The sequence below is a fragment of the Apodemus sylvaticus genome, chromosome 1, assembly GCF_947179515.1.
Source record: "Apodemus sylvaticus chromosome 1, mApoSyl1.1, whole genome shotgun sequence".
Lineage (NCBI taxonomy): Eukaryota > Metazoa > Chordata > Mammalia > Rodentia > Muridae > Apodemus > Apodemus sylvaticus.
This window is the reverse complement of record NC_067472.1, coordinates 72611715-72624933: the sequence shown is the minus strand read 5'-3', so window position 1 is coordinate 72624933 and position 13219 is coordinate 72611715. Positions and strand designations below refer to the sequence as shown.

The 13219-nt window shown below is 36.8% G+C and overlaps 1 protein-coding gene across 2 annotated transcripts in view; it reads left to right on the top strand.

Annotated features, from left to right (window-relative positions):
- Zranb1 (zinc finger RANBP2-type containing 1) overlaps window positions 1-13219 on the top strand; it is a 60260-nt gene that overhangs the window by 33183 nt on the left and 13858 nt on the right. For both annotated transcript variants that reach the window (XM_052196682.1, XM_052196674.1), the window contains 2 exons: window positions 6776-6963; window positions 11301-11454. In XM_052196682.1, the coding sequence (XP_052052642.1) occupies window positions 6776-6963; window positions 11301-11454 (342 nt within the window). The remainder of the gene's footprint in view (window positions 1-6775; window positions 6964-11300; window positions 11455-13219) is intronic.

The following is a 13219-nucleotide window of genomic DNA, read 5'->3' as shown; positions in this document are numbered from 1 at the left end:
TATATAATTCAAAACATTTAATCAAGATACTGCGGCAGTATAAGGAATAATTTTTTTTTTAATTTATTTTTTTAAAGAACAGGTTTCTCTGTGTAGCACTAGCTATTCTACCCTGGAACTCGCTTTGTAGAACAGGCTAGCCTTGAACTCAGATCTACCTGTTTCTGTTTCTTGAGTGTGAGTGTGTGTGTGTGTGTGTGTGTGTGTGTGTGTGTGTGTGCCAGCCACCATGTTTGGGATTAAATTTTTGCTGCTATTTGGAAGTTAGAGAACCTTTGGGTTTGACTGAACTGGTGAATGTGGGGACAGTTTAAAATTTTCCATTTAAAAAAAAACCCTCCCTTTCAGTTGTATAGTTCAGTGATGGTTTTGGTTATATTAAAGTGGAGGTCATATTTATTTATCTAGTTTGCGAATATTTTTACTTATTTCTGATGGCTTATACTAAAGATGATTTTTATGATTTGTTCCTTTAAACACTTTAATTATGCATTTTGTAGTACTTTTTTCTACCCATCAAGCTCCCCTTTCTTTTGAAAAAGTACCTGTAATATTTACCGATGATTTTGGAATTTGTATTTTCATAATAGTTGGGTTAGTAGTCTGATCAAAGATAGAAGAAAGGAAGAGCACAGAGGTATAAACTATATTTATTATAGTGCTATAATTGTTACAGGTAATTTTAAAGGTATTAGGAACTTTTTGACTTCCTTATTTCATTGAACCTTTTATTTTCCTAAAGAGAATGGTTTAATGAACAATGGGACTGAAAAGAAGTTAGCCTTGATTATATTAGGTGTAAAAAAATATTTTCAGAGACATGGTTTAGTTTACTGCTTTTGCAGAGGACCTGGGTTTAGTTCCCAGTACTCTCATTGCAGCTCACTGATTGTAACTCCAGTTCCAGGGATTCAATACTTTCCAGTCTCCTCTGGTGCCAGGCATGTACATAGTAGACATGCATTCAGGAATGCAGTCAAAACATTCATATATATAAAATACAAATGAGTAATTATTTTAAGAATGATTTCTCATTCTTTTTTTTTTTGGAAAGGTCATTGTTCTGACATACTGTTCTAGTAATAGAAATGGTAGGTTTGAACTTGTTGACATTGGTTATAATGTGAAAAATGCAATTAGGAGGTAGTTTGGTCTGCTCAAATTATTTTTGTAATTATGTCTGCTTATGTGTATTTGAAGGCACAGTTAAAAATACTAAGGGCATTTAAAATAAAATTCATCTTTTCGTCTTGGAGAGATGGCTTAATGTGTAAGAGTGCTTGCTGTGTGAGTATGAGGACCTTAGATCCTCATCCACCCATGTACAAAGCCAAGAGTAGCCATGAACATGTAACTCCTTTTCTTTACAACTCCAGGGTTGTGGGCTTTCCAGGTTTGGTGGGAGACTTTGTCATAAAGGAATGAGATGGAAAGTGATAGAGTAGGATACTCAGTGACATTTTCATCTGACTTCTGTAGACAGATGTGCATGTATGCACACATATTCATTCTCTCTCTCTCTCTCTCTCTCTCTCTCTCTCTCTCTCTCTCTCTGCAACTCTTGTTTGAGCATTAAAAGAGTTTCTTGCAAAATTTGAGTCTAGATTATGATTAAACCATACCTAAGAATATTTTAGCTGGGCAGTAATCCCAGCACTCTGGGAGGCAGAGACAGGCAGATTTCTGAGTTCGAGGCCAGCCTGGTCTATAGAGTGACTTCCAGGACAGCCAGAGCTATACAGAAAAACCTATCTCGAAAAAACTAAATCCAAAAAACCAAAAAAAAAAAAAAAAAAAAAAAAAGGATATTTTAAAAAAATAGTTACTGGGTAGGATAGTTTCTTATTAGTATTCAGAGTCAGTTAAGCCTTAGGAAGAAAAAACTGCCTAGTCAATACAGCTAGCCACGTCTGCATCTTTCTACTGACCATCCTGCAGGACATTCTGAACATTACCACTTAAAACTAACTTTTCTCTTTAAGGGTTCCTGAAATTGTGCCTGCTGTCTCCAGGTCCACCCTCACCCCACAGCATAAACCATGCTGTGATGTTACACAGCTACCATAGAACTCCAGGGTAGTGTTGAGCTGGCCCTTGTGGGTTCAGGTAAGTCCTGGCTTTTTTTTTACCATTTGGCATTTTTTTCAAAGTTAGTTACCATTATGATTTTTATGTCATAAAGGAAAATAAGGCAAAACTTTGAAAACTGTGCCATATATGGGGGAAAAAATAAGTCCATTATCTAAACATTTAATGAGCCAGCTCCAGATGCTAACCAATGGAGTTCCATAGTAGCTGTGAAGTCCTCAGTGAGTCTGACCCATAGCTTCAAAATATGTTAGGCTCCACTCTGGCCCAGTTTATCGGACAATGTGATATGAGCTGTTCCTGCTGTGGCAGCCTCTTAAAGATTTTATTTGCCATCTATTATATGCTATATACTTTCATATACTTAACTTTTGAATAATTTAAGAAGTACATTAACACCCTCCTCATTTCTGATTGCCAGTAATTAGCTAATTTTGAGTGTAATGATATTGTGGGTCAGTTTTAGGTTGTTAGTTGGTTTGGAGTTAAATCTCAGAGTGCTTCCAGTTCTCTTTTTATTTGCCTTTATAATAATACAAAGAAGGAGGGACAGGAAACACACAATATAAGTTTGTTAAAGAATACTAAGGTATTTCAGTTACTTTTGAGGACATTATGAGTAGTCAGAAGCCTAAAGAAAAGGTATAAATAATACTTGTCTCTTCTCTTAGAATGGATTAACTTCCCTACTCCCAGCCTACCCGGCCCAGCCTTTGTTCTATAAAGTGAAGATTTTATCACTTAACTTTTATTTGCTGCCCTTTCCTGCCTTCAGTGCTTCTGCTTTTTCTTTTATCCCTGATTTTAGAAGTTGCTAAAAATGTAAAGAGTTCAGGGACATCTTTGTGGTTGTGTTACCCTCCCACCTCCTAAGCAAAAAATGTGGTGGCTAAAGTTGAATTGTATGACACAAGCCAGGTAGGTACTATTAAACATCAAACCTATAGTGAAAGCGCAAGTGAAGAAACTCTAAACTTGATCAGTAGTTCTTTTTGAGCAATATGTAGTAAAATTTAACAAAACTTGGTCAGTTTCATGAACTTTGATCGGTAATAAATTTATTAATCCTTATAGATGAAAATTTACCAGTGAAACTATAAGCTCGTATGGATAAAGAACACAATGGAATTACATATTCCAAAGTGTTATTGAAAAGAGGTATATTGTACCTGTTTGTGTGCTGGAAAGGTTGGAGCTTTTTTTCTCTGTCTCCTCTGTTTCCAGTCTGTGTTTGGGGAACAACAGCATAGTCCTGCTTGAGTTTTAACAAAGACTTGAGTGGGAGGGGAGAATTCAGTACTTTTGATGTTCAAATCAAATGAAAATTTTGACTGACTCTGTGTATGTGACTCAGCTTTCTGAGGTGTGAGACATGTAACATAGAGTTCAGTTTATAGTTTTTGAAAGGTTATGGCAAACAGTAATGTCAGTTGTAGTTCCAGGTGTAGTTTGCATAGTTTGGTGTGCCTTTGATCTCCTCATCCCATGTGCCAGTGCTGATTTCAAAAGTCCTTCAGAAACATGAGTAAGGAAATGAATTAAGAACTTCTAAGATATCAGCTATAGTGACTTTGCTGAGGCAGAGATTTAGAGGATCTTCTCTTTTTCCAAACCATAGAAAGAAGTCACTTGGTATTTAGCTTTAGATTACTTTATCTTCATACTTTGGGGGGAAAAGTATTTGAGTACACAACAGTTACATACATGTCTATATATTTGTGCACATAAGCATAAATCTTCCTCTTTGTCTATTCAGGTATACTGATCAAGCTTTTGGGCTACTTTCAAAACTTGGAGCATTTTATGTGTTGAATATTTTTAGGTTTTAAGCCAAAATCTGTAAAAGGTACAGAGATGTAGTATTTTTTACTTCCTATGTTGGGGATCAGACCCATTGCCTTTTGATTGCTAGATATATGTGCTATCACTGAATTATACTTCATCCCTAGTTCTGGCTCTGATAGGACTGAAAGGGGGGAACACTTGTCTTTGTAAAGACTGTAGAGTAGGGTATGGTGATATATGCCTAAAGTCTTTTCAGTTGGGAGACTGAGGTGGAATTGCCTCAAGTTAAAGGTCATCCTTTAGTATACAGTGAATTCTAGACTTGGGCTATATTGAGAGACCCTATCAGTCAAAATAAAATAAATTACAAAAATAAAAGGAGATGGTGAATATACCCAGTTTGAATACTATAAGCTACATTAAATTATTTTTATGTATTTTATATGCTTGAACATAATTAGAAATAGTAAACTTAATGAGAGATGATTTTAATTTAAATAGTACTACTTATAACTGCTCTTGAGCTTTGTGCTTCAGGAAGATGTTATGTTGTCTCATGTTAACTTTACTACAGTTTGGTCCTAGTGACTTCTAGGGTACTGTTCTTTACAAGGATGTCTTGAAGTATTTATGTTTATAAGTGGATTAGGGTTGGCATTTATAGTTGAACTGTGTGGCAAGCAATGTATTGAACCAAAATGCAAACTAAATTTTTTGTAAGAAGACATTCTTTTTTGTTTGTTTTGTTTTTCGTGACAGGGTTTCTCTGTATAGCCCTGGCTGTTCTGAAATTAGTTATGTGGACCAGTCTGGGTCTAAAGGCATGTACCACCACTGCCTGGTGACATTCTTATTTAATAACATGAGAGTTACTGATGGTTGTTTTGTTTTTGTGGTTTTGGGATTAACCTAGGTCTTCGTGTATCGTAAAAGGTCTGCCTCGGGGCAAGCTTCACTCCCATACTAAATGTAGTAGACTTTTATTTATAGTTTGAGTTGAAAAGTTTTGCTGTTATTACTTAGGCTCTTGTTAAGCTTTTAGACTCACTGGATCTTCCTGTCTGAGACACCTAAGAACTAGTACTATACAGTCCACAACATCATTTATGCGTTCTTATGAACCCTAACCTGAAAAGTCTGTATGTACATGTTGGGTTTGGGGTAGGGTTAGATGTGTAGAAAAGATACATGACTCTTGTGAGCTTGAAATTTGTAAAGCTGACCTTCATTCATGTCTCACAGGTGGGATTTAAAAGGACTTTTGGGAGGATTGGTGCCATGTGTTTACTGTCTTTTGTGCTTCTCATATTGCTTAGAGTATACACCACAGGCATCCCAATGAGTGTGAAAAATTAAATCATCAAATTTTAGATTAGTTTCTTTAATAAAGGACTGTTGTGTTATACCAAGTATAAAGAGTACCTTTATCTCAATTCCCAATTCAAAATGGCAGTTAAAATGCCTTTTAAAAGCACACTAAGAATATTTTTAGTTAATTTTAGTATTTTACTTGGAAGAACATTTTTTTTGACATAAGTTAGGAAACACAGAAAAATAGTCAGTTTGATAATTTGTTTTACTGCATTTATTAAAAGCTAGTGTACACTGTCACCTCCCTCAAGGCTGTTTATTATCCATACTGTTCAGTAAGTACTTCTTTTACTTAACATTAATTTGTGTTAAGGTTAATAAAATAGTTTAAGGGAATAGAAGGTTTATGGCTTTGAGAAATGGTATTTATTTTATATTCTTATTCTAATTGTTTTAGCATATTTAAAGTTGTATTATAGTATAGTACTAAGACTTTCTCATATGTTATAAATTGCTTATATAGTATGTTTTATTTTTAACAACTATCACTGCACTCTCCACCCCCACCCTCACCCCCACCCCCACCTCCACCTCCATTGTATAGACCAGGCTGGCTGTATGGAGCTCTGTCTGCTTCTGTCTCCCAAGTGCTGGGATAGTGGTATACACTATCCACTTTCTTTAGAGACATTATCTCTCTAACATAGGCTAGCCTGAAAATCACTGTTGTAGTCTAGGCTTGGCATGAACACACTGTCCTCTTGCTTTTAACTCCTAAGTAGAGGGCAGCAATTACAGTTGTGAATCAATACACCTAGACTATTCATGAGCAGTTTATAACATATGAGGAAGTCTTAGGAGATTCTAAATTCAAAATGCTGTCAATTTTTACTTAAAATAAAAATTATTTTAGACCTACACAGCATAGTAGAAAGCTGTGTTTTATCTTATTCTGCTTTAAAAATGCAGGTAAGGGGGCTGGAGAGATGACTCAGCAGTTAAGAGCACTGACTGCTCTTCCAGTAGTCCTGAGTTTAATTCCCAGGAAAGACTGACTCAGAACCATCTGTAATGGGACCTGATGCCCTCTTCTGGTCTGTCTGAAGATAGCTACAGTGTACGCCTATACATAAAATAAATAATTCTTTTTATAAGGGGTGGGGGCAAACCAGCAGGTAAAGGGCAGAAACAGCCAAACACCAATCGGAAGCTCATGTACATCTCTAGGTTTTGCGCTCAGGGTCAATACAAAACAATAAAGGTTCATTTCTTCTGTGAAGTCTAGTTTCTCAAACTAGGTTGTCCTCATTAATTTTAATCCACTTACTATAGTCTAGTAGTCCTTTAGAATTTGCCACAGCACGGAGCCTAACCATGATGTGAGGTAAGTGCCAAACTAGGAAGTTCTAGTCTGGAAAGAAATTTTGAAATGGTAGGGAAATACTAATTTTCCTTATTTTCTTTAGGGCATGTAAATGATATCCCAGGATCCAGGAAGGACAAAGAAATGCTTGAAAGAGTTTAATGTGGTCACTTCATCTGTATATACCTTTTGAAACAAAATGCTTTTCTATGTTGGTGCTCATTTTAGGGGTTGTGGAAGGTGATTTAGCAGCCATAGAAGCATACAAGTCATCAGGAGGAGACATTGCACGCCAGCTTACTGCAGATGAAGTACGCTTGCTGAACCGGCCTTCTGCTTTTGATGTTGGCTACACTCTGGTACACCTGGCCATACGCTTTCAGAGGCAGGACATGCTAGCGATATTGCTTACAGAGGTAAGTGAGGTATTTTGGTTATTGAATGTAGGGGTAAATAAATGTAATACCACTGAACTGTCACCAGCATTAATGTTCTTATATATTGAAGAAATAGGTTCTTTAGGTTTTTTCATTATTTATTGTTTTTGTTGTTATACTGTAGGTTGGGTATAGGGCCTTGTATATACTAGGCAAGTGTTTTATTACTGAGCTATATCCCCAGCCCTAATTTTTATTTTTAATGTGACAGTGTTTTCTCAAACTATTCTTAAATGTTTTAAACATTCCACTTGGTTTTAAAAATAATTTTACATTTAAGAGATTTTAATAGTTGTTCTCAAGAATTATTTTTATTTATTGTGAATGAGTCTTTTGCATGCATGTATGTATGTATGTATATGTGTGCACAATGTGAGTGCAGTGATTTCAAAGGCCGGAAGATAGTAGTAGATCCCCTTGGAACTGGAGTTATAGTTGGTTGCAAGATGTTATGTAGGTGTCAGGAACCAAACTCATGTCCTCTGAAAGAGCAGCCAGTATTCTTAACTACAGGCCATCTCTCATGCTAGCTCCTTCCATTGTATTTTAAAGGAGACTCCTTCCCTGGGTTGGTTTTGTTTTTGTTTTTGTTTTTTTTTATTTTTACTTCTTAAAAGATAGAGGGTCTCATGTAACTCAGGGTGAGCTTTGTAGGTAGCCAAGGATATCCTTAACCTTCTAATCCTTCTTTCCATCTCCTAAGTGCTTAGATTATAGACTGTCTTACCAATGTACCTACTTCCAGTTTTGTGATGAGATATTACTGTGCTGCCTAGGCTGGCCTTGATCTTCTAAGGTCAAGTGATCCACCATACATACAATATCTTGCTTTGAAATGCATATGCATAGTTTCCTGAGTTGATGAAGTTGCTCATGTACACCATTGTCCCTAGCAATAGCCTTTTGAAACAGGACTTTTCTCCACAATATTTGAGTCATTAGGTTTGATGAAAACACACGGGGACTTATCTTTTATTTGTTCATTCAACTAAGAAATATTTACTCAGTACTTCTACTATGTGCCAAGCTCTGTGGCTAAGGAGGATATAATTGTAAGTATGCCAACTCTTCCTTTATTGAGTTTCTAGAGAAGTAGGGCCATCTTTATATTGTGAGCTAATGACCATTTGAGTACTTAGGAAAGACCTTGGGAGGTGTTTTCCCTTTATGCTTAAATCAAATCATATTTTAGCAAGTTTCCCTCTCTCTCTTCTCCTGTTTCTTCTTCTGCCTTTCCTCCTTCCCCTTCACAGGATCTCATATATCCCAGACTAGCTTTCAACTTGCTATGAAACTGAGGATAACCTTGAACTTCTACTAACCCTTCCTTCACATGATTACTGGAATTATAGGTGTGCACCACCACACCTGTTTTATGGCATGTTAGGGATGGACCTTATGCATGCAAGATACCTGAACCCCATTTCATCAGATTTCTTGAGGAATAGAAGTTAGCATGTGAAATAAACTTGGGGGAGAATTGAGTTAAGTAGACTATGAAGGTATAAGGGATCATATTCCTGAGGATATGACTTTATTATTCAGATCAGAGACTTTTAGAAAGATTTTGGATTCAGGTTTTTGTCACTACATATTTTCTGGGTAAACTTTTTATAAGTATATGTTGATTATTCAAATTTGCCAGTATCCAGGATATTGTATGTAGATTAAAAAATATGAAAGATAGATGAAAACTTGATTTTATTGGTTAGCCATCATGTTTAATTTGCTGAGATCCCAGTGGCATCAGGGGAAGAGGTTGGGTAGACTTGGTTGGCTGCTGTAATGAAAACAGGTAGCTGAGTATTAGATATGCATTATTAAAAAGGATCAATGTGAGTGGAGGGATTAGATTTTTGAAGCATGGGTATATACAGTATCTTTGTGGTCTCCTAAATGTGACTGTATTGGTGTTGTAATGCCCACTAAAATTGTTGCATTGCAGGGGATGTCATTGTGATTTATGTAGTTGCCTATGGTGGCATGTGACCAGACATAAGATGGCTGTGAGCCAGGGTTAAAATATTTAGAATATTCATAGATTTGTTTGGGCTTGTGAACACGGGGCTAGTTATTAGGCTCCTAAAAGCAGACTGGGGACTAATGGTGAGATGTTGCTAAAGTATCTATGAAGTCATAATTGTTATGTCACAGATTACTTCAAAATTTAGTAGCTTAAGACATTTTGTCACTTCAACATTTTGCAGGAGTTGGGAATCTTAGCTGAATGGTTCAGATCCAAGACACTATGAGAGAGGGTCTAGAAGATGACTCTGTGGGAAAAAGACTTTGCCCTTTAAGTGTACAGATCAGAATTTTAAACCTCAGCACCCACAAAAATGTTGGACAAGCATAGGGGCCTCCTGTAATCCCAGCACTCAGGAGGCAGAGACAGAAGATCCCAGAAACAAGCTGGCTAGCTAAGCTAACTGCAGTGATGAGCTCCAGGCACAGTGAGAGACCCTGTCTAGTAAAATAAAATGGAGAGTCATGAGGAGTACACATGACATCAAAATCCAGCTTCTAAAAGCATTTGAATAATGTGTACGGGTACTCATACACATGTGCATACACATGTACATGCATACACTTACCCATACATACATGGTATTGTCAAGCTGTTGGCCAGGGCTGTAGTCAGTTAACTTGACTAGTGCTAGAGAATCTGCTTCCAGGCTCATTCACAAGTGGCTATTTGCTACAGGCTTAAATCCCTGCTATGTGGTTCATTCACAGTACTGTTCATGGCAGTTATGTCACCTAAAACAGATGACTGAAGAGAAGATGCAGAAATGTTATCAAAGTTGAAGTTGTGGTTCCTGAATTTTTTCTTTTTTTAAACATGATCTTACTGTGTAATCCTGGCTGACCTTGAACTCAGAAATTTACCTCTGCCTGGGATTAAAGGCAATGCCCAATTTAAGAAACTCATTATTTTCACTTTTGTAATATTTTCTGTGGCTGATAGACCAACTTGGGGAGAGGGAACAGTAGTGTTGGTTGAGGTCAAGTATTAAATGTTTGTTTCAGTGGAAAGTATAGGTGCTCCCAATAGTTGTTTTTAAGGGGCCATTTGGGAGGCTACAAAGGTAGGGTGCAAATCTGACCTAAGGGGGTATGTTTTAGAACCAAGTTCTTCTGGATGATGTTTATTACAAGCAAATGCCATATGAGTTTAGGCCATTAGTTAAGGAAAATGAAGGATTCTTGTGTAGTAAACTCCGTGCGTGGATCTTTTCCAATTTATGGACTCCAGGTTAAGCACAACTGGCCTAAGGATAACCGGCCTAAGGATGGTTGAAGTCAAAAGGCTGAAAAAGAGAGCTTTTTCAAAAGTGAAAAGAAAATCAGCTTTTTTTATCTCACCAGATAAGAAACAGGTTTCAGGGTTTAAGGATGGTAGTGAAGGGAATGTTTCAAGCTTTTCTTGAAATATATTTAAGGTCCATTGTATGTTGTTTTAAAAAAGAATTTGGGGTATTCATGTTAGCAATGTATATGACAAATAGTCTATTCTGAAAATACCTTATAATTTTTTTTTTAATTTTCAGTTACTTGAACTTTGAGTTTCTAGGTTCATGGAGCTAGAATGTAATAAAATTTTTTATAGTACTGACACTCAGTAAAATCAAAACAAGGAGTCCTATAGCTGTGTTAATTCTGTGGAGTTCTTACCACCTCTGAGTCCCTTAACATCAGTAATGTGCAGATGATACTGTGCACTTTCAATAGATTACTACAAGTCATGCTGCTCCAAGTCCCATGTATAATATGAAGGTAGTGTTTTGTTTTGTTTTGTTTTGGTAAGGAGAAAATCAGCTTGTTCTCACCAGATTGCTAACAGCAGAGAGCAGAACTTACTTGCACACTTGGCATCCACTTTTACTCACTAATAGATACTCCTTCTATAACTTAAAGAGTTCCTGCAGAGGTGGCTGCTTGGTTGGTTGGTTGGTTGATTGGTTGGTTGGTTGATTGGTTTGAGATTAGCTGAGGCAGTCCTCTTAATTCCTGATCTTCTAGCCTCAGACTTCGTAGTAATATGATTACAAGTGTGTGCCATCATTTTCTGTTCCTTACACTAACTACAGTTGGAGTGCTAATTGGAATCTGTACCATTTGGTGTCATTACACATTTAATGACTGTTTTTTAACAGTCATCCTGATGATGTAAATGTCCATTGGCAAGGAAATAATGCCCAGTTCATTTAAGATTAAAAATGAATTTGGGAAAAATTTTGCTTTTAAGTGCTATTGTGTTTTGTTTCTATTTATGAAATACAAGATACAGAGGGAAGTTTCTTTCTGTATTTAAGGTGTCTCAACAAGCAGCAAAGTGTATTCCAGCAATGGTGTGTCCTGAACTGACAGAACAAATCCGGAGAGAAATAGCTGCTTCTCTTCACCAGAGAAAGGGGGATTTTGCTTGCTATTTTCTGACTGACCTTGTAACATTTACATTACCAGCAGGTAACCCCAAAATTTATTATGAAAAGCACTCTCTGTTTTCTTAAGGTTACTTTTTTATGTGGGGTAAAAATACAGTTTTGTAAAAAAAAAACAAGTAAGTTGGGATTTTTAAGTTTTTTATTTTATGTGTATAGGTGTTTTGCCTTCATGTATATTTGTGCCCCACTTGTGTGCCTGGTACCCATGGAGGCCAGAAGAGGGTGTCAGATCCCTGGGACTGGAGTTAGAGACAATAGTGAACTGCTATGTGGGTGCTAGGAATCAAGCCTGGGTCCTCTGGGAGAGCAGCCAGTGCTTTTTTTTTAACTGCTGAGCAATCTTGCTCGCTCCATAGGTTAGGAGCTTAAAATTTGACTGTTCTGTTTCTTCTTGAAGTGACTCATACAAGGACTACTTGTAAACAAACACTTTGAAGGGTTACAAGACAGTAAATCCCCCTCCCAACCCCTCCCTCCCCCCCCCCCCCCCAATTTTTGAGCTAGGATCTCATTGTGTAGTTCTGGCTGGGCCTTGAACTCAAAGAAATCTCCCTCTTAAGTGCTGGAATTAAAGGCATGTTCCATCACACCTGGTATATTAAAGACAAACACACATATACTCATTTTCCCCCTTTTATTTTTATTTATTTATTTTTTAGAATAGAGTAGAGTTTATTCAGGGCATGGGATGGGAGTTAAAGTGGTGGTGGAGGCAGAGAAAGGCAGAGAGAAAGAGAAAGTAGTGGAGGCTGGCCATGACCACGTGAAGAGAGGGGAGGGGAGGGGAGGGGAGGAGAGCCCAAGAGGGGCAAGAGAAGCTGAGAGTGAGTGAGGTAAGAGGGGGTAAAAGAGAGTAAGAGTCCTCTTTTATTTTTGAATATTCTTTTTTAGTTTCTTATTTTTCATTTCCCTTTATTTTCAAGTCTGTCTGTTTACATAGTCATTGGCTATTATTAAGAATTAGGATGAGGATATAGGTTTTTAATGAGTTAGGTTATTTGAATTAAAAATACTGGTACCTTTGAGCATGTCATTGCTTTTCATTCATTAATTTCTACTGTATTTGTGAAGCATTTGTTAATGTTTTTGATTTTCTGAAAGTTGAAAATGTCTAGAGGATGTTCTTTATGGATTAATACTGAATAAATACCCAATAAGTAAAGGTTCTATTTGGTACCCAAGTATGTTCATTTTTTCCAAGTCAGATGTATTTATACATGGGAAGGGTTAAACAAGAAGCCTTTCAAAATCAGTAAATTTCATTGAAGTATACTGTATATTAAGCTCATCTCAATATTAATTTTTTAAAAATCATTATTATATGTATTTATCTTGTGTGTATACATATTAGCCATGGCATGTTGTTGAGGTCAGAGGACCACTTACTGGAATTGGTTCCTTCCTTCCATCATATGGGTCCTGAGATTGAACTCAAGTAATTAGGCTTGGTAGCAAGTAACTTTTTCCTGCTGAGCCATCTTGCCAAACCATAAATACATTAAAAAGAAAAAAAATAATAAAAATATGTCATTTAAAAAATTAATGTATACATATTTTAGATTTTAATTTTAATGTATGTGTATGAATGTTTTGTCTGCATGTGTACATGTGTACCTGTGTGTGCCTGGTGTCCTCAGAGGTCAGAAGAGGGCATCAGATTCCCTGGAACTGGAGTTAAGGATGGTTATAATCCATCATGTAGGTGCTGTGAATTGAACCTGGGGCCTTCTGCAAGAGCAACCAGTTCTCTTAACCATTGAGCCATCTCTCCAGCTCCCCCAAAGGGT